Source organism: Saccopteryx bilineata, chromosome 4, assembly GCF_036850765.1.
Source record: "Saccopteryx bilineata isolate mSacBil1 chromosome 4, mSacBil1_pri_phased_curated, whole genome shotgun sequence".
Lineage (NCBI taxonomy): Eukaryota > Metazoa > Chordata > Mammalia > Chiroptera > Emballonuridae > Saccopteryx > Saccopteryx bilineata.
Window position 1 is genome coordinate 40,346,364 of NC_089493.1, and position 26,739 is coordinate 40,373,102.

Below are 26,739 nucleotides of genomic sequence, written 5' to 3' on the forward strand. Positions count from 1 at the left end.
CCTAGGCTGGCTTTTACCCATACTGGTCCTGGGGGAATGTTCCCTGAGTCCTGCCTCCTATAGCCTCTGTCTGCTTGCTGGCTGCTTGTTGGGATTGGCCACTGAAAAAACCTCTGCTAGAGTCTGGAACCTATAGCAATTCAGTGATTAGGAAGGGTAGTGGATGTGGCTCTGCACCCAGCCCTGGGTGTCAGTCTGTCCAGACTTTTTCCACAGACCTCAGTAGGGTGTGGCCCAGGAGTCCAGTGGGTGTGGCCTCTGAGACCCAGAGGTGTGGTCTGCCCCCTCTCTGGACAGTTTCCACTGAGTCTCCTGTGAGTAGCATTATCAGTATTGGACTCTGGAGCGTGGGGTTGAGGGAAGCTCCGGCCTCAACACCAGAAAATTGAGTGACTGATGCGCCTCTGCTTCCTGGCTTCTCAGCATGACCCAGTCACCATGACTGGAGCAGGAGATACTCCTGAGGGCAGAGTAGTTTCTTCTCTCCAGGCTGGTGCCTCTCAGAGGGGACTGCTCCACCCAAGACAGAGGGCAACTGCAGTACTAGAGAATGATTCAGCACAGGGGTTCCAGTGGCCATCCTCCAGAGTGTTTCTCACTGGGCCTCCAACTTTATACTTTCTTCACACAACTCTAGTCCTCTCAGCTCTGCCCCACCAGAACCCCAGGTAAGTGGCTGTGAATAAGATTTTCTGCACAGGCCCTTTAAGATGGAGCCTGCATCTCTGAGAGTTCCGTCTCTTTCTCATAGACAGAAACGTGGCTCTTTTCACACTAAATGCTGTGTGGGCACCTCTTCTAGGTTCTGGGGCTCTAAGCTTGGGCTCCGGGCCTAGGGCTGAGCACACACACCTTCAGACCCTCAGCTGCCCCTCGCTCCTGGGAGAAGGCAGCCTTTTTGCAACTCCGCCCTTCCTACCAGTCTCGATGTGGCTTCTGTGATCCTTGGTTATAGACTCCTCTTTGTTTAGACCACAGTTGGTTTTGCAAGATGATTGTTCTTAAATTAAGTTGTAATCCAATTTGGTCCTGGGAGGTGGCAGTTGGAGTGTGGGAACGTCTGCTTACTCTGTCGCCATCTTTGAATCTAATCTGCTGCTTTAATAGTCTGTTTTTCCTTTCTACCAACCCTGCCGCTTTTAGATTTATAGGGGAGATGGATCCGCCATTCAGTGTGATGTTATTTTGCCCAGACTTGCATATTATGACCTTTGAAATGTAACCCCCCAATCACTGTTTATTTGACGATGGTGTCTGTACATGGTACTCAGCTTTTCTAATCACCTAATGGTAGCAACCTGGTTTGTACTGTGACAGGGAAAAGCTTGGGTTAGGCCAGGTGCAGTGTTCACAAAAAACCAAGACAGACTTAGAATCCTCACTCAGAGGAAAGGTTCCAACATAACCAGTTTTTCTTACAGTTTGAGGACTCCAGTGGATGGTGTCAGACTCCTTTGTAATTGACTTAGGCATTGTTTAGAACAAATACCATAAGCTGTTATGGTATTAACCAAGTCATTGTATTTCAAGGGCAGTCCAGCATCCTTGGTAATATACCATCCCACTTGGATGATATAGTGGTCACTCTTTCTATGTAGCCAACGTGCTGTATCTACTAAGAGGCAGTTGCTAAGCCTTCTACCTGAGGAAGGGCATCATCTTCCTGATTGCCAGAGGGTGTCAGTGCCTTATGAGTCAGGATGTGGAAGACAGTGAGGACTAGCTTAGGCTCTTGCAGCTGAACCCAAATGTCTTTCTATGGCATGGGCATTCCATTTCTTTCATTGTTAATCACCACATCCTCCTTTTCTCTCCACTTTCTCAGGGATTCCACCGCTTAGCATCCTAATTAGGCTTTATCATAAGCACTCAGACCTTAATATGTGGCAGTTTATAACCTCCTAGCTTTGTAAAACATCACACTAATGTCTCCAATTTATTATTCTGCTCTTCCAACTTGTCTGCCAGCCCCGAAGCCAGCAGAGTAGTGAACATCTGCACATCCTCCTCTAACTTCAGCTCTTCTTCCAACTTTCTAACTTGGGCCTCAGCCTCTAGTTGGGCATTCATTTCCTTTCTTTGCCATAGTGTGCTACATGCAGTTTTTCAAATGCCTTTAAGCAGCTGGCATTTTGGGGGAATCCCCAGACTCCCATAGTAGTCCACAAACATCTGACATACAGGCTACCCCTCCCCACAAAGAGGTCTGTGCCCAATTACAAATTGTTTCCCGCTGATACCTCTTTCCCAAGGCCCATTTCTTTAGTCTCCTGGCTGGCTTACCCATGGTCAGTTTGCAAACTAGCCCCTGTACCCAGAAGGCATGGAGAGACCTAAGAAAGATGCAGATGACTCCAAATTGATAGGTAAGAGGTTTAATAAGCAAGGGAACATAATTACAAGGCTTGTCTTGGGTGGCCGTAGGATGAGTAGATCATCACAACTATGTGCCAGATATTAAAAGTTGTGCACATAGAGGCCTTAACTGAGTTTAGTCCAGATGGCCTCATAACAACTCTTTCAAGGCTATGCCCTTGAAAATGTCTCCTACTGTGGAAATGATAGGCAGAGTGTACATTCTAAGGACAGCTTTACAAGGTATTTAGAATTCACCAGTTCAGAGAGACATTTTTTTATTTACCATTCAACACATACTGTTTAAGGAAAGACCCTACTACTTGATGGAGTGCTCTGCTTGGCCAGGCCATTCTTGGCCTGATCACATGTTCATCCTGAGATCAGAGCCCTATGGTAGCTAGACACATAGTATTATTAGTTCCTGTTAAGAAAGAGGAATTCTGCTTTGTGAGGAGGGACTCTTGAACATCCTGAGCCTTTATTTCTAACTTCTTTTCTTGCAAATTTCTACCTTGCTGGATACCAGAAGCAATGGGATGCGAGAAGGACCTTTAAACTCCTGAGAGATATCTTAGTTACCGCCAGTTTAAAAGTTGCTTTTAGATAATTTAGTCTTTTTCAGATAAGTGCTAAATCTTTGAGATTTTCTCTGCCTTCCTCTGCCTTCTTAAAATGTCAGTTTTATGGGGATGGGACAAATGTGACTTCATGGTGGGGTAGATGGGGCTTTGGATATATTTGGTGTCCTTGGATCCTTTCTGGTCTCTGCTGTGGCATGAGTGGTTTAATAGTATGGATTGACCCGCATGAGGCCTTTTGGAGTGCTGTGCAGAAACCCATTATTAGAATCTTGGCTTCTAGACATTTACCTTCTGGAGTAAAATACCATACACTTTGTTCTCTGTCCATACTTCTGTCAGTAGTCTTTTTACTTAAGTTTTATCACTTGAATCATCTGAGGTGATTTTGTTTTCCTGCCCTATGGGACCTGGACTGATACAGAGTTGCTGAGTGACTTTGAACTAAATGTTACTGAAGTCTTTGATTTAATATCTTCAAGTTATCATCCCAATCACATGTGTATATCTTTATTAGAGTATTCATAACCATCAATATTGGTCTTCACAGTCAAATGGAGAGATTTTTTTGTTGTGTGTGTGATAGAGACAGAGAGAGACAGAGAAAGGGACAGATGGGGACAGACAGACAGGAAAGGAGAGAGGTGAGAAGCATCACTTCTTCATTGCGGCATCTTAGTTGCTCATTGATTGCTTTCTCATATGTGCCTTGACCGGGGAGGGGGTGGCTACAGCGGACCAAGTGACCCCTTGCTCAAGCCAGCAACTTGGGCTCAAGCTGGTGAACCTTGCTCAAACTAGATGATCCTGCACTCAAGCTGGCAACCTCGGGGTTTCGAACCTGGGCCCTCTACGTCCCTGTCCGATGCTCTATCCACTGCGCCACTGCCTGGTCGGGATCAAATGAAGAGATTTTTGAGAGCAAGAACTTTCTTCATCTTTATAACCCCTGTGTTTATGTACTTAAGTACTACATAAGTGCCATAGTCTTCAGAGAAAGTGCCACAGATTTCAGAGAAAAGGGGTATCTGTAATAGGCTAGACTGTCTGAAGTTGGAACTTAAAGAGCAGATAGCTTTTAATTGAGTCAAGAAGTATATATAAATTTTCCAATGAATGGGAACATTGAACACAAAGCCATTAAGGCTTAAATAAGCATAGAGTCTTCATGGATTCATGTGGGAACTGTCCTGCTTAAAATGAGAGATTTTTGGGGGGAAATAAAGGTGAGGTCAAATTATAGAAGGTCTTAAAATAAAGCAGAGGTATTTTCATTTGAAGCAGAGGAAAATATAATCATTAATTTCTGTTGAGTTAGATGAGTACCATGATGAAATAGATATAAGAAAAATCAGTATTGCTATAGAGTGGAATAGGTAGACTATAAGATAGATCGAAGGGGAGGGTTATATCCAATCTGTGACAGTAGTCCAGATGTAAAGGGATATAACCATTTTTTTTTAGCACTTTTCATTCATTTATTTATCCATTAACTTAGATATCTGTTGAATTTCTATTATATGTCAAGCACTGTGCTAGATGCTGGGGATATAGGTAAGCAAAAAAAGGACTAAAATTAAAAAATTATATGACATAAAGGATAGAATGATAGCCTCACCACATGGTGTCACAGTGGATAAAGCACTGTCCTGGGACACTGAGGATCCAGATTCAAAACCCTGTGGTCGCCGGCTTGAACGCGGGCTCATCCAGCTTGAATGTGGGATTATAGATATCACCCCATGGTCACTGGCTTGAGCCCAAGGTCACTGCTTTGAGCAAAGGGACATTGGCTTTGCTGGAGCCCCCCAGTCAAGGCACATATGAGAAAGCAATCAATGAACAACTAATGTGCTACAACAAAGAATTGAAGCTTTTCATCTCTCTTCCTTCCTGTCTGTCGCTGTCTGTCCCCTCTGCCTCGCTAAGAAAAAAAAAGGAATAGAATAATGAGGAGTAAGTTAAAATTTAAAATTCTACTTAATAGGATTTTAGAAGTAGTAGACATATTTGAGGGAAGCAGGTTTGCACTAAAAACAGAATCAGATACATGATCAGTAGAACAATGGATAGATCAGAGTAACACTAAATGGTGCCTACAAGATCTAAAGGAACAAAAAAGGCTGATATTTTGCCTTTGCCTAGGCTTATTGTCAAGAAAGGACAGTCATGAAACAACTAGCCATATTTTAAGGTACTGGTAGTTCAAGGAAGTGAATAAACCTAATTTGGCCCCAGAAAGTTAGCACAAGTCCCAACACAGGACATCAAATGAAGAAACAAAGAAGGTTTTATTTTTGTTGTTTCAATATTAGAATGTAAAATTAATCATATATATTTGAAAATCCTGGCGCACTTTAAGCCTGTTGTTTTCCCACTGTCCTGATTGCCATTCATGTAAATTTGTATTAGCAGATTCACATTGCTTTACTTCCTCTTCTGTGACTGCTTTTCCTATAAAGACTGTTCTCAGGATGAAGTGGCATTTATTACCTTGGAATTGCTTCTGAATTGATTTGGGATTATAGCCATTGTGGCAAACTACTGCTGTACCCTATTCATTGTGGCTGCCAAGGTGTTTGTGGGTGTTGCGGGGTAGGGGGGACAATGGAGGTTGGGCCTGTTCTCATGGAATATAGTGGATGAGATAGATATTTATATAATATCTATATATAATATAATAACATTATACAAATAATGTGGAATTACAACTACTAAAGGCTATGAAGGGATACATATTAACTTAGAGAGTTAAAGAATGAGTAGGGGGTTATTAAATAAAAAAGGATAGAGCATTAGTTGCAGATTCATGGCAAAGCATGTAAATGTAAATATTTGGATAATTTGCAGATAGTTAGGGTAGAACTAGAAATATAAATTTGGGAGTTTTAAGCACAGAAGTGAGAATGGAAGTTGTTATGGATGAATAATCCAAAGAAAAGAGGATGAAGAGTAGAATTAGGGGAAAAACTTTGATAAGAGCCCATAATTGGGTAGTGACAGTGAGAGGGAAAGAAATAGAAGCCAAAATCAGAGGGACAGGAAGGAGAGGTGGGAGAAGTAGAGGAGTAGAATCTTGGAAGTCAGATAATTGTGACAGGGTTCTAGAGAATTTTAAGGGACCATATATTGAAGAGAGTTAGACAAAAAAGAGTATGGAATAAAACTGAGAAAAGGCCATAAGATTTGGAGCAAAAATATTTTATTGATTATCTAAAAAATTATTTAAAATTTTAATATGATTATCATCTTAAATATGATGGTGAAAGCAATTGAGTAGTAAAAGTCAATGAGGAAAGGAGTGAAAAATTGTAGGTAGGAGACATGCTTTCTGTTGGATAAACTTAGCAATAAAAGAAAAGGAAGGCCTGACCTGTGGTGGCACAGTGGGTAAAGCATTGACCTGGAATGCTGAGGTGGCCGGATCAAAACCCCGGGCTTGCCTGGTCAAGGCACATGTGGGAGTTGATGCTTCCTGCTCCTCCCCTCTTCTCTCTCTCTCCTCTCTAAAATGAATAAATAAAATCTAAAATAAATAAATAAATAAATAATTTGGCCTGACCTGTGGTGGCACAGTGGGTAAAGCGTCGACCTGGAACACTGAGGTCGCCGGTTCAAAACCCTGGGCTTGTCTGGTCAAGGCACAGATTGAAGCTGATGCTTCCTGCTCCTTCAACGCCTTTCTCTCTCTCTCTCTCTCTCTCTCTCTTTCTCTCTCTCTCTCTCACACACACACACACTCTCTCTCTTTCTCCTTTCTAAAATGAATAAATTTAAAATAATTAACAAAAAGGAAAATTCAATTATCATGGGCAGCAGGTTTGTATAAAGGCGTTCTTCAGATTCTGATTTGCATGTATGAAGCAAGAGAGGAAGGTGCTAATAAAAATAGGTAGGGAAAGAATTTTGTGGGAGTACTTAACAAAAAATAACGTTAAGATAAATGTTTTACCTGAGTCCATGTTCTGTTTTTTTCCAAATGGAGCACTATATTTCATTGGGGGAATTTAGAGGGGAAAATAAAATTTATTATTTAAAACTGTCCAGTAGATGGAACATCATCTTTATTGCTTTTCTGAAAGGGATTTTGAAATGGGATAGAAGATGGTAGAGGTGTTGTTGGTGGAACTCAAGTGTATTTTTGTGAATAATTACATTCCTAATTACAGGACATATAGATTTGAATTTAAATGCAAATAAATTGATTTTCAGTTCTAAGCTACTGTTTCTAGGTTTCCACAGTTTTCATAAGAAAACCTGTTAAATTGAGATGGATCAACTCTTTTGATCCATCAGATTTTGTTGACAGTCATTGCAGTGTAATGCCAGCAAGACTAAATGTAACGTTAGCCTTTATATTATAATCCATGTCTTCCTTAAAAGGGGTAGTTAATAATAATATTATAAACAAATATATCAATAAAGCTGCTAAGTTTATTACATAATCAAACTTATGTTAACCTTGATGGCTCACTATCATTAATGCTAGCTAATGAATAACTATATCACATTATAGTAAAATTGGTTATGTATATATGATCTGAGGTACTTAAGCAAGAAAAAAATTCTGAGGGTTTCCCTCTCATTTTAATTATCTGTGAAATAGGTGGTCGTGAACTGAGGTAATTATTTAGATCATTTAGTATTAAAAAGATTTTGACTAGAAATATACCAATAGTTAAGGCAATCTGGGGGACTGATTTAATTAAATTCTTTTTTTCTCCCATTCTTTTTGCACTTTGGATATGCAAAGTCTAAGAACATAAATTATCTAAAGACAGCCTTTTGGAAGGAAATATTAACGTGCCTTTTTTTTTTTTTAAACAAAATGACTTACCAAATGTTTGTTGAACGAAAATATATTTGAAATATCATGCTTGCTTTTAAAGAACTTTTGAAAAATGCTGAATGCAAAGTTGAATTTTGACGATTGATTCGAGTGTTTTTACTGTCATGTTCGAGTTAAGATCAATTTTATTGCTGTTCTCCAAAAGTTTTAAAAACTTTTGTCAGAGGAATGGTCTTAAAAAGCAACACCTGTCTTCAAGACAACAGGAGAGTCCCTGACAGGCCCCCCACCCCGCCTTTTAGGGGTGCTCTCGAGGAGTCGGAGAGGAGCCCCTCTCAAGCGCTCGATTCGCGCTTCGCCCTGAGGCAGAAGGGGCGCCGCAGGGCTGGTCTCGCGGGGACTTGGGTCTCGCTCTTCCGAGGCGTGAACGGCCGCGGGCTTCTTGGACCTGGGCGGGGCTTGGGTGGGGTGGGTGCGGCGAGGCCGGTCCTGGGCTGTTTGGTGTTGGGGTCTGTCCTCAGCGCTTGACGGCTCTGGACTCCGAATAGAATCTGGAACCCGGGAAAGGAAGGGAGCGGGCCTCGGGTCCCAGAGGAGCCATTGAGGTGGGTGGAGGGGGGAGCCCTGTGTGGTGGTGATTCCGGGAGAGGCGGCTGTGAGGACCTGGGGCGGGCGGCCCGCTCTCCGGAGAATGACTGGAGGTCGCGTTCTAGGGGCTTCCGGGCGCGTGGCCGTCCTGCCTCCGGGCTGCGGACGCGCGTGGGGGTGCTGGGGGCGCCCTGCGGCGCGGGGAAGCGGAGCGAGCGGCCGTGGGAGCGAGCGCTCGCCCGCGAGGCACCTTCCCGCCTCAGGGCGCCGCGCCGGCGGAAGCGGGGCGTGCGGGGCGTGCCGGGCGACGGGAAGCCGCCTCAGGCGCAGGTGGGACAGCGACCGGGCTGTCTGGGCAAACCTGCACCTTTCGGATTCTTGGTGGTTGTTACTGAGTGTAAATCGCACTGTTCCTGTAGGTTGGTGACGGACTTTATTTAGGAACCTTGCTACTCCTGGTAGGGCACGCCGAGAAGGGACAGACGTGTTCAGAGTGTTTATTTTATGGGGTCTGTCCCGGGAAACCCGGCTGTGTGCGGGCTCCAGCCGTGCAGACTCCCCGGGGTTTGCCGGGCCGCTGGGTCGGTGCCCGGTGCCGGCTGCGTGGTCCCCTCCCCGGCGCTCGCTCCGTCCACGTTCTCTGAAATGATGCCGTGTTAACAGGGTTGTTACTGAATATATGCTGTTTTGCATAAGGCCTCAGAAAACCCTTCCTTATAAGTTGTTTTTTTGTTTTTAAACAGCATTCAAGATGAATGACAGCCTATTTGTCAGTTTGGACAGACTTTTGCTAGAATTTGGTAGGTATGAAGTAACTACTTGTATTATAACTTGCTGTTGTAACAGTGAAGTGAAATCGAATTCTTTATTTTAGTTTTTCAGTATGAACAAGATAAAAGAACTAAAGAAGATGTGATTCAACGAATTGACAGTAAGTAATGTTGCATGATGGAGATGTTTGATTTGAATTCTTTTATGGAACAAAGGTAATATATGCAGTTGCCTTGCTTAGGGTAAGTTATAGTTGGCATTATAACTTTTGTGCCAGTTCTATTTAGTTCCTAATAGTGAGCTGTTTACCCTAACTACAGATTTTCAAAATAGAATCCTATATTCAGCATTTAATTTGTGTTGAAGAATTTTGCTTTAAGCTGAAATGGCCCTTTAGCTAAGTGCCATTTAGCTAATTGAAAATTGTTATTTTTCTCAGATAACACAGGTTATTTCAAACATTTGAGTGAGTCAGATACCAGGATCGAGGGATGTATTTTTGGGAAATAATAATACTGAAAAATAATATTTTGGGTGAAATGGCAAAGCAAATTATGTAAATATAGTATTTTAAGATTCTATAGATAAACCATCAAAAAATAAAATTATCAATTTCTTAATAGTTTTGAAAAGGTAGAATTTGGTTATTTTTTCTACAACAAGAAAGAAAACAGTATTAAATTTTTAGTTTAACCTTAAGAAAATATATTTTATTTTTATCTTGTTTTAGTCACTAGTAAAAAGAAGCAAGTTGAAGGTAAATTTAATAATTAATTGACATGGAATTAATGAATAGAAATTTCACATTTGCCAGAAACAAAACTCATGTTAGTATCATATATGAGGAAATATTCACATGAACTCATGGCATCCTAAGATGCCATTGATTTTGATATCACTTAGTCTAGTGCTTTTACAATTAAGGCAGCGTGTGTATTTCTCTTCAGTCCCGGACACAAATCCTTAGCTTCTGGGTCTAGGAGCAGTCCTGGCTCTTGTACTGTGCCCATTAGAGGGCCCTTCCCTACTCATGCCTCATTTCTTCTCCATTCTCTGTGTGTCTTCCTTTTAGGTAAGTTGCCATACTCTTTTTTTCTACTGTATTTGTTTATTTTAATTTGTGATTTCTACTTTAAGAAAATAAACATTTTCTCTTTTCAGAAGACTTTGAAGATATTAAACAAAACAAAGCAACTATTTGTAAGATACAGGAAACTATAAATACAACAGATGAGGAAATTGGTTATTACTATAAACATAGTAAGGAAATCAAAGACAACTGTAGTAAGTGAGTATTTGAAAGAAAAGAACTTTCAGTAATTGTTCCTGGATTCTTTTAATCAAGGTTTCTGAGTTTATAGAAACTGCTGTTTTAAAACTGCATTTTATATCAGCACAATGATGAATTTCAAGTCTTAAACTGCCTTGTAAGTGGGGACCACAGGAGATTCAAAAGAAATGTAGAAGTGCTTTAAAAGCTCTCTAATTCAGATCTAATTAGTCTAAATATAGAATTTTGAACAATCTAGGTTCAGTATGTAAAATACCTGTTAAATAAATTTGAAACAATTTACATCTTTGAGTTTTCAAGGTCTTATTTTTGTCTAGAGGGATCTAGCCTAAAATTAGTAGCTTTTCAAAATAAAGTAATATGTTAGGGATTCTTTTGACATGGCTTCAGGTTCTGGATTCTAAAATACATTATAAAATATAAGCATTTTGAATAATGTAACTATTATATATTACAAATACTTAAAAAATAAAATGTGGTAGTTTTTAAAAATTTAATTTTATGTGGGCCATTGTCTTTGTACTAAGTACTATACTTTCGAATCATATTTGTTTTAAAATATTTTGTTATTCAAAATTTTCACAAGCCTTTTTTGTTTTTATCCCATTTCTTTTTTATACTAGTTTTAAAGTTTTATAAAAGTAATATATATATACATAATATAAAAATTCAGAAACTACAAATATATGGAGTTAAAAGTTTTTCCCTGCCTGCAGTCCCCACCCCTACTCTGTCCTCTTCCTTGTAATAATTTTTAGCAGTTATGTGTAGTATCCTTTCAGACCTTTTCAATAAATATTTAGCATCATTATTAGATATAATTACATGCACACCTATCTACATATCTTTTAACAAAAATGAGATCATACCATAACTTATTCTTGGATGTGAGGACGATCTGGCTGCGACATCTGTCACCCCATTGATCGCCAGGGTTGATTCGGCTGATCTGGCTGGTTAGGCGGGTGTCCCCTTCCTCCCTCACCGCTCCATGTGCATCCCTCCCGAAGGCTTGGTTGAAGAGGACGACCTTCCCCACTAAAGGAGAGGACCATTCTTCTGTCAAGGGTATAGAGTAGCTGCGCTCCCCTGCTAGAACCTCCAAACAAGTCTCAAGCTCCATAACTTATTCTTCAACTTATTTTATTTTAATTGATTTTAAGAGAGAAGAGAGACAAGAAAGGGGGTGGGGAGACAGAAGCATCAACTCGTAGTTACTTCACTTTAGTTCATTGATTGCGTCTCATATGTGCCTTGACCAGGGACTCAAGCTGAGCCAGTGACCCTTTGCTCAAGCCAGCAACCTTGGGCTCAAGTCAGTGACCTTGAGTTTCAAGCCAGTGACCTCTGGGTTCAAGCCAGTGACCTTGGGGTCATGTCGCCGATCAAGCACTCAAGCTGGCAAGCCCACGGTCAAGCCGGCAACCTCGAGTTTAGAACCTGGCACCTCAGGGTTCCGGTGAATGCTCTCTGTTCACTGTGCCACCACCAGTCAGGCTTCAACTTGTTTTTTTAAACTTAATAATGTGTAATGTAAATGGTATTGTATATGTAATGATTATGTGTAGATTTAATTTTTTTTAGCTCTATAGTATTGTGTAGTATTTATATATCCTAAGTTATTTAACAATTCTATTAATAGATATTTATTTACTTTATTTTTTTTATTTAGACAATTAAATTTAACAGAGTAACATTGGTCAACCAGAGTACATAGATTTAGAGAAAACATCTCCATATCATTTGGGCAGTCGATTATGCTGTATACCCATCACCCAAAGTCAAATCATCCTCTGTCACCCTATATTTTGTTTCTCTTTAAGCCCCTCCCCCTGTCACCCTATGTTTTGTTTTTCTTTAAGCCCCTCTCCTGTCCCCAATAGACATTTAGATGTCCTATTTTTCCTACTATAAGAAACATGTACAGGTACCCTTCGACATTTATAGACCTATTGTTATAAAATGAACTTCTAGAAGTAAAATTGCTAGATCAAAGAGTATGCACATTTAATTTTTTTTTAATTTATTCATTTTACAGAGGAGAGGGAGGGGGGGGGAGAGACAGAGAGAGAGAAGGGGGGAGGAGCTGGAAGCATCAACTCCCATATGTGCCTTGACCAGGCAAGCCCAGGGTTTCGAACTGGCGACCTCAGCATTTCCAGGTCGACGCTTTATCCACTGCGCCACCACAGGTCAGGCAGAGTATGCACATTTAAACATTTGGTAGTTAATATCAAACTGCTCTCCAAAAAATGTACTAGTTTATATTCCCACCAGCAATGTATGAGAGTTTCTATTTCCTCACATCCTTGCCAATACATGAATTAACAATGTTTAAATTTTTTGGCTAGCTGATCAATAAAAAACTATATACTGTTGAACTTTTATTTTGAGTTAGGTTTTATTGTAGGTTTTAACAGTGGTTTCCATTAACTAGCTGCAGTGGGTGCTGGAAAAAAACTGGTAGTTTCCCCTTAGAGCCTGCTGTGTCCAAGATATACTGTATTTTATACAATTTGATCTCTGCTGGGTTTTGAGGACAGTTAGTAGGATCTGTTGATTTTAATACCATGAACACCTCTGGTTTGTGATTCCAGCATGCTGATTTAGAGGTTTAAATGTGAAATATGAGGCCCTGGGTGGTTGGCTCAGTGGTAGAGTGGCAGTGTGGCATGTGGCTGTCTCCAGTTCGATTCCCAGTCAGGGCATACAGAAGAAGTGCCCACTTGCTTCTCCACCCCTCCCCCTCTTGCTTCTCTCTCTCTCTCTCTTCCCCTCCTATAGCCATGTCTCAATTGGAGTGAGTTGGCCCTGGGTGCTGAGGATGGCTCCATGGCCTCTGCCTCAGGTGCTAAGAAGAACTCAGTTGCTGAACAATGGAGCAATGCTGCAGATGGGCAGAGCATCACCGCCTAGTGGGCTTGCTGGGTGGATCCTAGTTGGAGCACATACAGGAGTCTATCTTTGCCTCCCTTCATCTCACTGAATAATAATAAAGTGAAATACAAATTCATGAAAGAACTAGAAGAAAATATAGGAAACTTTTTAATCTTTGAGAGAAGAAAACTTTTCTAAGTATGTCACCAAAAGAAGTCACATAGGAAATGTATAAATAGACTACATACAGGTTAAAAAGAAAAATACCCCAAAATGATACAAAAGGCAAAAGGAAACAATTTGTTAATAACAGTAGCCCTGGCTAATTAGCTCAGTCAGAGCATCATCCTGAAATCCCAAGGTTGCGGGTTCAATCCCATGTCAGGACCCAATGAATGCACAACTAAGTGAAACAACAAATGAATGCTCACCTCTCTCTTCTCTCTTTCTTCCCCTCCTCTCTCCTTCTCCCTCTCTTCCTTTTCTTCCCCCCTTGCTCTCTTTCTAAAATCAATCAATAAAAAGAAATAGTAATTTTTCAGTGTTGAGAATATGGTTGATTTTCTGTGCTTCCGAAGAAGGCATTTATGCTTCTTGAGTCTGAAAAAATAAAAAAGATTAGAAAAAAGAGCCAGAGAAAATATTTGAACAATACTTAGAATGGAAGCTGCCATGGTGTATGCTAATTTTACATTTTTTACATTGGTAACATTTTTAGAGTCATGCAATAAACAAAAAATGCATCTGATTTTATCATTTATTTTGGCCTTGTTTCTTAGTTCAGTAGGGTTGAACAACCTGACTTTTTAAGTTTCAAAGGAGAAAAAAGCCTCTCTTTAGCCCTTATCCCAGCTCTTTGAATGTTTACTCTGAAAGAATTTTTTATGCAAGATTTTAGAAGTATGATGAGAAAGAAAGTGTCATGTTGCAGTGTTGCAGAGTATATTCTAGAAATGCCATAGTCTTGAAATACCACAGTCCAGCCATGTTACAGTTGCTACTTCCCTAGTCATGGATGCAAAACAGGTTTTATATAAAAATTAGCAGATAATAATATATGAGCATATGTATGATTGCATGAAGGGTGATAGTGGTGGTGATGGGAGATGAGAATATTTTTCTTTTCATTTTTGGAAGGAAGCTTGTTTTTCCAGGAAAAAAAAGATTTGTTTATTTTTAAGTGGTTACATTTATTTTAATTTCCTCATACAATTTGTTTATTATTCTGAAATGTTAATTATAATTTTTTTTCCACAGCTGGAAGCCAATGTGTGATGTTTTTTATAAACACGAAGACTATATGCAAGAGAAATTTACTATTTCTCAAGAAACATTTGAAAAAGACAAGTACAGTATATATATATTAATTTAAGCTTATCAATTCTATAAGTTAGTATGAACAGGATATGCTTTGTAAAACTGAATTGAAAAATGTAGAAATTTTGTACACTGGGAGGTTGTTTTGTTTTGTTTTTAAAGTAAAGCCAGTGTTGGCCCTGGCCAGTTAGCTTAGTCAGTGAAGAGTGATGTCCCAAAATGACAAGGTTGCAGGTTCAATCTCCAGTTAGGAAGCAACCAAGGAGTGCACTTCTGAGTGGAACAAAAACGAATGCTTCCCTTCCCCCCTTAGTGCTCTCTCCCTTCCTCTTTTTGTCTGTCTAAGAAATTAAAAACTAAGACCTGGCCGGAGCACAGAGGTTGCTGGTTTAATTCCCCAGTCAGGACTCATACAGGAGCAGTTCAGTGCTCCTGTCTTTCTCTCTCTCCCTGCCTCTCTCAAATAACAAACAACAAATAAATAAGTAAAAGTAAAGCCAGAGTTTTGGACTCTTCGGGTGCCATTGGAGGTTAATGTGTTATATAGCTCTATCAAACCCTGGATTTGTTTAGATATGTCCTTAGATAGAAACTATCAGTAGTATTTACTATACCAAAGTGCTTCAATTAGTGTTGATTCAATTACAACTAAATTGTTATAGGTAAACATCTGGTGAAAGCTTTTAGCTTTTCACCATTGAGTATGATGTTAATTGTAGGCTTGTCATATATGGGTCTCTTTTTATGTTGAGGTATGTTTCTTTTGTAGCCAATTTGTTGAAAGTTGTTTTTGTTTTGTTTTTTTGCCAAATACTTTTTTCTACATCTGTTAGGATGATCATATGATTTTAATACTTTATTCTGTTAATGTAGTGTATCATGTTTATTGATTTGTGTATGTTGAACTATCTTTTCATTTCAAAGATAAATCCCTCTTAGTCATGGAATATATATATATATATATTAATTTATTTTTTTACAGAGACAGAGAGGGTCAGAGAGGGATAGATAGGGACAGACAGACAGGAACGGAGAGATGAGAAGCATCAATCATCAGTTTTTCGTTGTGGCACTTTAGTTGTTCATTGATTGCTTTCTCATATGTGCCTTGACCATGGGTCTACAGCAGACTGAGTAACACCTTGCTCAAGCCAGTGACCTTGGGTCCAAGCTGGTGAGCTTTGCTCAAACCAGATGAGCTTGCACTGAAGCTGGCGACCACGGGGTCTCGAACCTGGGTCCTCCACATCCTAGTCCCACACTCTATCCACTGCGCCACCACCTGGTCAGGCCATGGAATATATTTTTAAAGTAAATTGTTGAATTTGGTTTGTTAGTATTTTTTGTGTATTTCTGTATATATACTCGTCTACTCTTCAGGAAGATTAGTCTGTAGTTTTCTTCTCTTGTAGTGTACTTATCTGACTTTAGTAACGGTAATGCTGGCCTTGTAAAATGAGTTGGGGATTGTTTTCAGTTTTTTGGAGTTTAAGAAAAGTTGGTATTAATTCTTTAAATGTTTGGTATAACTTATCGGTGGAACCATCTGGTCTAGTCTTTGTTTTGGAGGTTTGTTGGGTTTTTTTGTTTGTTTGTTTTGGAGGTTTTTGATTATTTTTTTAATCCACTTAGAAGTAATTGATCTATTTAGATTTTCTATTTTTTCATGATTTAGTCTTAGTTATATTTTTCTAGAAATTTCCCCATTTCTTTTAAGTTATCTTAATTTGTTGTCACATAATTGTTCATAGTAGCTTCTTAATTCTTGTATTTCTGTGCTGTCAGTTGTAATGTCTCTGTTTTCAGTTATTATTTTGTTTGAGTTCTCTTTTTTTTCTTGGTTATTTTATCTAAAATTTTGGAAATTCAGTTTATCTTTTCAAACAACAAATTCTTGGCCCTGGGCAGTTGGCTCAATGGTAGAGTGTCGGCTCTGTGTGTGGACGGCCCAGGATCTATTCCTAGTCAGGGCACACAGGAAAAGTGCCCATCTTCTCCACCCCTCTCTTCCTCTCTTCTCTCTCTCTCTCTCTCTCTTCCCTCCTCCCTTCCTGCAGCCAGGGCTCAGTTAGAGCAAGTTGGCCCCAGACACTGAGGATGGCTCCATGGCCTCCGCCTCAGGCGCTAAAAATTGGCTCCAGTTGCAACAGAGCAAGGGCCCAGATGGGCAGAGCATCGCCCTTAGTGGGCTTGCCAGGTGGATCCCAGTTGGATCCTGGTTGGGGTGCATGTGTGAGTCTGTCTCTGCTTCCCATCCTCACTAAAATTAAAAAAAAAATTCTTTGTTTTATTGATTTATTTCTATCATGTTTTTTGTCTCTTTTTTACTAATTTCTGGTCTAATATTTGTTATTTGCTTCCTTTTATTAACTTTGGACTTAGATTGTTGTTCTTTCTCTAATTCCTTAGATATAAAGTAGGGTATCAGATATTTTTGTTTTTTCTTAATGTGGATATATAAATTTCCCTCTTAGAAGTTCTTTTGTTGCATCCTATAAGTTTTGGTGTACTGTGTTTTCATTTTCATTTGTCTTAAGACACTTTTTGATTTCTTCTTTGATCCAAAATTGTTCAGGAGTGTGTTGTTTATTTTCCATAAAGTTGTGACTATTTCCACTTTTTTCCTGCTAACAATCTATTGATTGTTAGTTCTATATAGTTGTGGCCAGAAAAGATATTTGATATAATTTCAATCATCTTAATTTGTTAAGGCTTTCTTTGTGGACCTGCATATGATCCTGGAGGATATCCCATGTGTGCTTGAGAAGAATGTGCATTCTGGTGAGGTTCAATGGAATGTCCTCTGTTTAATTTGATTTATAGTGTTATTCAAGTTTGCTGTTTTCTCTCTAATTTTTATCTGGATGATCTTTTCAATGTTGAATGTGGGGTATTGCAGTCCTCTATCATTATCATATTGTTCTCTATTTTCCCCTTCAATTCTGTTAACATTTGCTTTGAATATTTAGGTGCTCTAGTGTTGAGTACGTATATATTTACAATTATTATGTCTTCTTGATGAATTGACCTTTTAATTATTATATAATGACCTTCATTGTCTCTTGTGACTGATTTTGACTGAAAGTCTATTATAACTTATTATAACTCCTATAAGTATAACCACTTCTCTATTTTGGTTACCATTTTATGTAATATCTTTTTCTATCCTTTTAGTTTTAGCCTATGTGTGTTTGTCCTTAAAACTAAAACGAGTTTCTTGTAGGCAGCATATTGTTGGATTTTGTTATTTAAATCCATTCAGCTATTCTCTGTTTGTTTTTTTTTGTTTTTTTGTGTGTTTTTCTTAGAGAGAGAGAGAGAGAGAGAGAGAAGCAGGGAGAGAGAAACAGGAACATCGAGCTATTCCTGCATGTGCTGTGACTGGGGATCAAACCTGCAACCTTGCTGTTTCAGGATAACTCTCTTAATCAACTGAGCTAACTGGCCAGGACCTATTCTGTCTTTTGAATTGAGTCTATTTATTTTTAAAGTGTTATTAATAGGTAAATATTTACTATTGCCATTTTATTGTTTTCTATGTGATCTTTTTTTTTTTAGTTCCTTTGTTTCTTTTTTCATATCTTGCTGTCTTCCTTTGTGATTGACTTTTTTGTAGTGGTATAGTTTAATTTCTTTCTCTTTCTCTTTTGTATACCTACTATAGAATTATTTTTGTGGATACCATGAACATCTTATAGATATAACAGATTTTAAGCTGATAACAACTTACCATTAATTGCATACAAAAGCTACACTTTTATTTCTCACATTTTATTGACGTCATACTTGACATCTTTCTATGTCATGCATCCATTAACAAATTATTGTAGATACGGTTTATTTTATTTATTGATATTATTTTTGTTTACTTATTTATTTTAAAGCAAGAGGAGGGGAGACAGAGACAGACTCTTACATGCACCCTGACTGAGATCCACCCGACAAGCCTCCTACAGGCTGATGTTCTCTGTCCATCTTGAGCCATTACTTGGCAAACAAGCAGTTTTTAGCATTGGAGGTGGAGGCTCCACTGAGCCATCCTCAGCACCTGGGGCCAACTTACTCCAACCAAGCAAGCTATGGCTATGGGAGGGTGAGAGAGAGAGAGAGAGAGAGAGAGAGAGAGAGAGAGAGAGAGAGAGGAGGGGAAGAAGGATGGGTGGAGAAACAGATGGTTGCTTATCCTGTGTTCCCTGACCAGGAATTGAACCCAAGACATCCACATACCAGGCCAATGCTCTACCAGGGCCTATTTTATTTATTGATTTTAGAGAAGGGGAGGGGGGAGAGAGAAAGAGAAAGATAGAGATATGAACATTGAGCTGTTCCATATGTGCACTGACGGGGGATCAAATATGCAACCTTTATATATACTTTGGGATGATGCTCTAACCAGCTGAACTATCTGGCCAGGGTAATATAGTTATTTTTAATATATTTTAAACTTTTATACTGGAGATAAAAGTGATTTACAGTGTATCATTACACTGTGGTATTCTATATTTGACTATATATTCACCTTTACCAATGAATTTTATATTTTATGTTTTCATGTTATTATTTAGTGTCCTTTTCTCTCATTCATTCATTCATTTATTTATTTAATTCACTGAGAGGAGGGAAGGCAGAAAGACAGACTCCTGTATGTGTCTGCCTGGGATCCACCCAGCAAGCTCACCAGAGGGCAATGCTCTGCCCATCTGGGGCATTGCTCCATTGCTCAGCAACTGAGCTCTTCTTATTGCCTGAGACAGAGGCCATGGAGCCATCCTCAGTGCCCAGGACCAACTTGCTCCAATTGGGCCATGGCTACAAGAGGGGAAGAGGGAGAGAGAGAACTGAGAAGGGGTGGGGTGGAGAAGCAGATGGGCACTTCTGCTGTGTGCTGTGAATGAGAATCGAACCTGGGACATCCACACTCTGGGCAACACTAACTACTGAGCAAACTGGCCACAGCCCATGTCCTTTCATTTCAACATGAAAAATTCACATTAATATTTTTTATAGGTCAGGCCTAGAGGTAATGAACTCACTTTCCTTTTGTCTGTCTGAGAATGTCCTTATCTCTTTATTTCTGAAGGACAGTTTTTCTGGGTATGGTGTTCTTGGTCATTTTTTTTTCTTTTCAACAATGCTTACAAAAATTAGGGGATCAGGGAACGTGCAGATACTCCAGTACTTTCAGCCTTTTGTATAGTGCATTTTTACCAGTGAAATAAAAGTTGGTTTTGCATCTCAGGTGCATAATCGAACAACTTTCTGTGATTTGTCATTTGCTTTTCTGATGTTCTTTAATAAAAAAGTCAAATGCTTTTTTTTTTAATCATTTCATATTCATCTTGAAATATCCCCTAATATTTTTGAGCAGTATATAATCCCATTCTCTCCTGGCCTACAAGATTTCTGCAGCAAAATCTGCATATAACATGGAATGGAGGTTCCCCTGTTAGTAGTCATTTTTCTCTTGATGCTTTTTAAATTCTTTATGTTTTTTAATTTTAACATTTTGATTGTAATGTGTGCTGGTGTAATCTTTGGTTTGATCTTGTTGGGATCTTTTTAGCTTAATGTAACTGCATATCCATTTTTTCCTAAGATTTAGGAAATATTTAGCTGTTATTTCTTTAAATGAGATTCTGCATCTTTCTCTTCTCCTAGGATTCCCATGTAATGACATTTGCTTGGCAGTAATCCAAATTTAAATGTAGCTTTTTCATTGTTTTTAATTTTTTTAAAATTTTTGTTCCTCTAAATTGACTAATTTTTTTTTTATAAATTTTTATTAATGTTAATGGGATGACATTAATAATTCAGGGTACATATATTCAAAGAAAACATATCTAGGTTATCTTGTCATTAAATTATGTTGCATACCCCTCGCCCAGAGTCAGATTGTCCTCCGTCACCCTCTATCTAGTTTTCTCTGTGCCCCTTCCCCTCCCCTTAAATCTCTCCCTCCCTCCCTCCTGCATCCTCCCTCCCCCCACCCCTGGTAACCACCACACTCTTGTCCATGTCTCTTAGTCTCGTTTTTATGTTCCACCAATGTATGGAATCATGTAGTTCTTGTTTTTTTCTGATTTACTTTAAATTGACTAATTTCAAGTGAATTTAGAGTTTACTATTCTTTGTTTTGCATGATCAAGTCTGTTATTGATGCTATCTGTTGAATTTTTCGGTTCTGTTACTGTATTCTCCAGGATTTCTGTTCAGTTTTTTTATGGTGTCAGTTTCTTTATTAAACTTCTCATTTTTTTCATGCATAGCTTTTCTGATTTTGTTTAGTTGTCTCTGTTCTCTTGCATTTTATTGAATTTCTTTAAGGTGATCATTTTAAGGCCCTGGCTGGTTGGCTAGTGAATAGAGTGTTAGCCCAGCATGTGGACGTCCCAGGTTTGATCCCTGGTCAGGGTACACATGAGAAGAGACCATCTTCTTCTCTTCCCTTCTCTCTCCCCCTTCTCTCCCTCTTTCCGTCTTGCCACCAGTGGCTTTATTGGTTTGAGTGCTGGACTCAGGTGCTGAGGATAACTTGTTTGGACCAGACATTGGCCTCAGATGCTGAGGATAGCTCTGTTCATTCAAGCATCAGCCCCAGATAGGAGTTGCTGGGTGGCTCCCCATTGGAGCACATGTGGGAGTCTGTCTCTTTATCTCCCCTCCTCTCACTTAAAAAAAAATTTTTTAAAGCCCCAATATATTTTCTGTGATGAACTTGGACTGAACATTTTCAATAATGTTGATTAGGATTGGTAAACTTTTTGTAAAGGGCCAGATAGTAACTATTTTAGGCTCTATGGGCTATATATAGTCTCTGTTGTAACTATTGAACTTTGCTGTTGTCGTGCAAGGGCAACTTTAGACACTGAAAATGAATGACTGTGTTCCAATAAAACGATGAAGTGCTCGCCTCTGCAGCACATGTATTTAAAGTGGAATGATACAGGAAAGATTAGCACAGCCCCTGAACAGGGATGACACGCAAATTTGTGAAGAATTCCATTAAAAAACACTCCCCCCCAAAAAAACAACCCAAAACAAAAATTTTTGTTGATAGACATTACAGTTTAAATTTCATATAACTTGAATATGTCATGAAATATTATGATATTATTCTGATTTATTCTAATTATTTAAAAACGTAAAACCATTCGTAGGTAATGGGCCATACAAATAAAGGTGGCAGGTTAGATTTGGCCCATAGGTGAGAGTATTTGACCCCTGCTATAGATCAAGCAAAAGTCAATTGAGAAAGAAGAGTTAATATCCTTTTCTAAGAATTAATTGTCTTACTCAAGGCTTGTGACTAAGTAGATGACCGACCACCTCTACCTCAGTTGGAATGGAGGAGTTCCTGCAAACAGTGCTGAAATTTTCTTTCTAAAACAGTTTTGGAGTATATAAGAATACCACATAGAAAATTAATTTATGTAATAATTTTGTCTTAGATAATTGAAGGAGATTTAAAAAGTATAGTTATAGAAGTAGATGAACTGGGGAGAATAGAGATTCCCAGTTCTCTATTCAAGGTCAGAAATTCAAAAAATGATTGAAAGAACCAGGTTCTGCAATGTCAATTGAGACAAGAACTTAAAGATCATCGAGTTAGACGAAATAGATCATTGGTGCCCATGGGAAGGGTAGTTTCATAGGAATGGTGGAAGTGGAAGGTAAATTGAAGAGGAGGATTAAAGAGGGAATAACTGAGGTAGAGAAGAAAAAGAGTTGGAAAGTATGATGGAGTTAAGGCAGATTTGAAGGGCAAACAGTATTGAGGGAAGCAGGGATAAGTAGATTTTTGATTTGCCTTTTATGATTAATTTAGCAAACAAGTGATATTTGGAAAGATATACTCTTTGATAATGACATCATTTTTAAAATTTTTAACAGAAAGATGTACCATGATTATATATGTCAATATAAAGATGTTTTGAAGCAATACCAACTAAAATACTCAGAAACACCCCTGTCACGTGAATATTATGAGAAGAAAAGAGAACATGAAGAAATTCAAAACAGAGTATTAGCATGTACTAAACAACTGAAAATGAATGAAACTACTTTTATGGAATTTCTAGGTATTAACATTATTATTATATATTGTTTTAACAACAATATCTTGATAATGAAGAAATAGAATAACTCAGTCTAAAACATGACTTTGTTTTTCAGTGCCTGCTCCCTTTCCATCACTTACTAAATGGACATTACATATGTATCCACAATAGTGTTTCTACTTAGAAATTTTATTAGATAAGTATTATTTCCGTATTTTAATTGTTATTTTGTTTCCCTGGTGAGAATCACATAGATTTATTTTTTGTTTAATTAAAAAAATTTTAGAGTTTACTGTAAAGGTTATCTGGGATTAGTTTTCATATATGCATGTGATTGGAAGCAGGCAGTTTTAATGAAAATAAAGTGGTATATGTATCTGGCTTTATGTGGCATATATTAGCAACTAAACCAATGAAAAAGTCATCTTGCTCTGTCTTACCAAAGAGAGGATTTCAATTAAATCAGTTGATTATTACTTGTTAGGATGAAAGGCGATAAGGAGGTGAGCCACAGTTATTTATTCATCTTTAGAAATTCCCTGTATACCTGCCTGTGCCAGGAAATATTAAAAAAGATACAGAGCTTTCTTACAAAGAGCTTTTAATAGAGGAGACAGACATGTAAGCAAATAATTCTGATACAGTGGCATTGTATTAGATGCTTGAGTAATTCTTAATTGGTCTAAGTCTGGTTTGTCAAGATCTCCCCTGATTATGACTTGGAACTTTAATCCTCTTCCAATCTTCACAATCCTTCACATGCTATTTTTAAAATCAGATTATAACTCCACTGTTTTTACTAAGTCTTTTTTATCCCTGCATTCTGTTGTTCTTCCTTCTGTTTCATTTTCAGTTATCCCTTTATTCCTTTGCTGCTTTCTCTTTCCACATTTTTGAGTTTGAGTTTATTCTGTTCTTAGTTGTTCATTTGCTGCTCATATGTGTTTTAATTTCTCAGTGGGAAAGGGCAGATGTTGGTAGATGCAGAAGGTACAGTAGGAGTTTAAGGAGTTGGATGTAAGATGGGATAAGATGCATGAATGCATAGCAAACAAGAAGAAATGATAGAGGTAGGGAGTGGATTTATATGTCTATATAAATTAAAAAAATTTTTTTATTAAGTGAAAGGCAGAGACACAGACTCCTGCATGCACCCTAACTGGGATCCACTTGGCAAGCTCTCTACAGGGAGATATTCTGCCCATCTGGGGCTGCTGCTTCCCTGCTTAGCAACCTAGCTATTTCAGCACCTGAGGCAAGGCCATAGAGCCATCCTCAGCACCCAGGGCCAAGTTGCTCAAACTGAGCCATGGCTGTGGGAGGAGACCAGAAATTGAACCTGGGACATCCATAGGGTGGGCCGACACTCTGCTGCTGAGCCAGCTGGCCAGGGCCTATTCTATTTATTTTTTAACTTCTCTTAAATGGATTGTAGGCAACTTAGGAAATTTAGTAGCTAATAACCATGCAGGATGTCTATTAACAGCTGAGAAATTCTCTACCTGAAATTGGGTATAAATTCAGTTCAAGCAGAAGGCCCAGGTTGAAGGTCTAGCTCTCTTCTGAGTTCTACAGAGGACACTGATGAACCTTAAAGAGCAAGAAAAGGGTGGATTTTTTTTTCTTTTTATTTTTCTGAAGCTGGAAACGGGGAGAGACAGTCAGACAGACTCCCACATGCGCCCGACCGGGATCCACCCGGCACTGCCCACCAGGGGGCGATGCTCTGCCCCTCCGGGGTGTCGTTCTGCTGAGACCAGAGCCACTCTAGCGCCTGGGGCAGAGGCCAAGGAGCCATCCCAGCGCCCGGGCCATCTTTGCTCCAATGGAGCCTTGGCTGCGGGAGGGGAAGAGAGAGACAGAGAGGAAGGAGGGGGGTGGGGTGGAGAAGCAAATGGGCGCTTCTCCTATGTGCCCTGGCCGGGAGTCGAACCCGGGTCCCCCGCATGCCAGGCCGACACTCTACCGCTGAGCCAACCGGCCAGGGCCAAAAAGGGTGGATTTTTAATGTTGACTTTGGAAAAAATAAATGATGGAAACAAACACAAGAAGTTTTATTTGTACCTGAATTAGTTATATATATATTGTTGGTCATACAAATGACATGATAAACTTGGATAAAAAAAGCAAAAACACAAAACTACCCTGTAAAAATATTTAACTGAAGAAAAAAATTTTAACAAATATTTTGGATGAAATGTTATTTTTTAAGTTCAGTGTATAACATAGATAAACAATAAGTTGGCCCTGGCTGGTTTGCTTAGTGGATAGAGTGTCAGCCCTGCATGTGGACATCCTGGGTTGGATTCCCCATCAGGGCACACAAGAGAAGTGACCATCTGCTTCTCACCTCCTCCCTCTATCCCTTTTCTCACCCTTTTTCCCTCCTGTAGTCAGTGGCTTGATTGGTTTGAGCATCCACCCGGGCACTGAGGATAGCTCGGTTGATTCCAGAATCAGCCCCAAACAGGGGTTGCCAGGTGGATCCCCATACAGGCATATGCACGAGTCTGTCTCACTATCTCCCCTCCTCTCGCTTAAAAAAACAACTAAACAATAAATTATGTGTTAGTTTGTCAGGTGTTTTATTATTATTCTGTCTTCAGATATTGTTATTGTATTGGTTATTGCTTATGTGGAACATATGTATAAATAATGTTATATAATACTAATTATTTCTGATATAGTACATATATTATAAATTAAAATTTGTTTGTATGACATAGTTCCTTAACATATAAGGGTTAATTTGAGATGTAAAACACAAGATATTCTTAGACACGTCAACAATTTTTCCAAAATTTTATGTGAATTGAAGAAAGAAGTAAATGAAGTGGAAATAGAAATTGATTATTTAAACCAGGTATATATTTTGTTAAATGTTTCTATTATACGTATTAATATATAAGTGTAATGGTATGTTACTTGACAGTCTTAGAGGAGCTATTCCTAAAGAGCCTAAATGTGTACAAAGGCTTGTGATAATTTGTTTGCCTCGGATTGCCTTTGGAGCCAAATGCAGGTATTGAGTATATTCAGCTCTGGATTTTGAGAACTGGTTTAACTTTCTTTGGGGGTTGAGGAAGATGGTGATAAAAGAAAAAGATATAACAATAATAGGAATTTAAAGGCATTGAAAGAGCTACAAATGTTCTACAAAAAGAAAAAGAAAGTAAACGGTTTAAAAAATCTTAAAAATTTATGACTATAGAGTTTTTATAGAGCTATGCTAGAACTAATGTAGCCTTTAAGATTGATGGTATATGATATTTTCTTGAATACATTTTTAGAGTCATCTGTTGAAATGTGCCTTTCATTGACAGGTATGAGAACCCATTAAAGTCCAAAATTTTCCAAATTTTGAGAAAATTTTAATAGCTAATTTTTTAACTTTTCTGAAAATTGTATTAAAGGTGGCATATTTGTGATTGATACATATGAGGTTCCAGATAGCAGTAATGTAATTTTAGTAATGTTAAAAAAGTGAATTTGACTTTCTTTGAAGTATATGGTAATTGTGTCTCAATGTAGGGAATCAATGTCCACTTTGTTTCTGACTGTAGTTTTTTGAAAAAGAAGGTAGAAGTTCATTGAAATCTAGGCTTCCTAATGGAGTTTTAAGAAAAAGTGAAAGGAGTAGAATTCATTATTGTTAATTTTACTTTGTTTTAATAACTTTCACTGAACAGTATCTATTACTACCAAAATATAAATCTTGTGATTTTATATTAAAATTTTTTACTTATTAAGATAAAGTATATGTTCCTTTATAGTTTTTCAGGTAATTATTTTGTTTTGGTTTTTTTTTTTTTTTTTAGCAGATTGCAAGACTTTATGAAACTAAGAATCTTTCAGAAACTCTGGAAGAAAAAGCTAAAAATACAGAAAAAAGAAAGGAATTGAAAGAAAGGTATAAGTAAACTTTAAAATGTGATTTTGTGTGACTATTCTGCATCTAACAATTATATTCTATATTCTGTCCCAACCATTAATATTTATACAATATTTATATACATATTTTTGTGCAGGCTATTTATTAATTTCCTATGAAAAATATTAATTTATACCTTTAAGTATTATGGACTAATTTTAAAATTTGCTTGTTACTTAGTA

At 38.4% G+C, this 26,739-nt stretch overlaps 1 protein-coding gene and 1 non-coding gene across 4 annotated transcripts in view; both read left to right on the forward strand.

Moving 5' to 3' along the window:
• C4H14orf39 (chromosome 4 C14orf39 homolog) overlaps positions 1-26,739 on the forward strand; it is a 204,561-nt gene that overhangs the window by 151,912 nt on the left and 25,910 nt on the right. Inside the window, exons 1-9 of one of the 3 annotated variants that reach the window (XM_066276581.1) lie at positions 8,232-8,330; positions 9,057-9,113; positions 9,188-9,244; positions 10,246-10,372; positions 14,510-14,599; positions 22,460-22,647; positions 22,742-22,784; positions 25,369-25,489; positions 26,445-26,536. In XM_066276581.1, the coding sequence (XP_066132678.1) occupies positions 9,065-9,113; positions 9,188-9,244; positions 10,246-10,372; positions 14,510-14,599; positions 22,460-22,647; positions 22,742-22,784; positions 25,369-25,489; positions 26,445-26,536 (767 nt within the window). In that variant the 5' untranslated portion in view covers positions 8,232-8,330; positions 9,057-9,064. Of the gene's footprint in view, positions 1-8,231; positions 8,331-9,056; positions 9,114-9,187; positions 9,245-10,245; positions 10,373-14,509; positions 14,600-22,459; positions 22,648-22,741; positions 22,785-25,368; positions 25,490-26,444; positions 26,537-26,739 lie in introns of those variants that run through there. The other 2 variants (XM_066276582.1, XM_066276580.1) reach the window with 2 other exon arrangements.
• Positions 21,472-21,578, forward strand: LOC136336998 (U6 spliceosomal RNA). Its single transcript, XR_010731723.1, has one exon. It is a non-coding gene; the product is annotated as a U6 spliceosomal RNA (small nuclear RNA).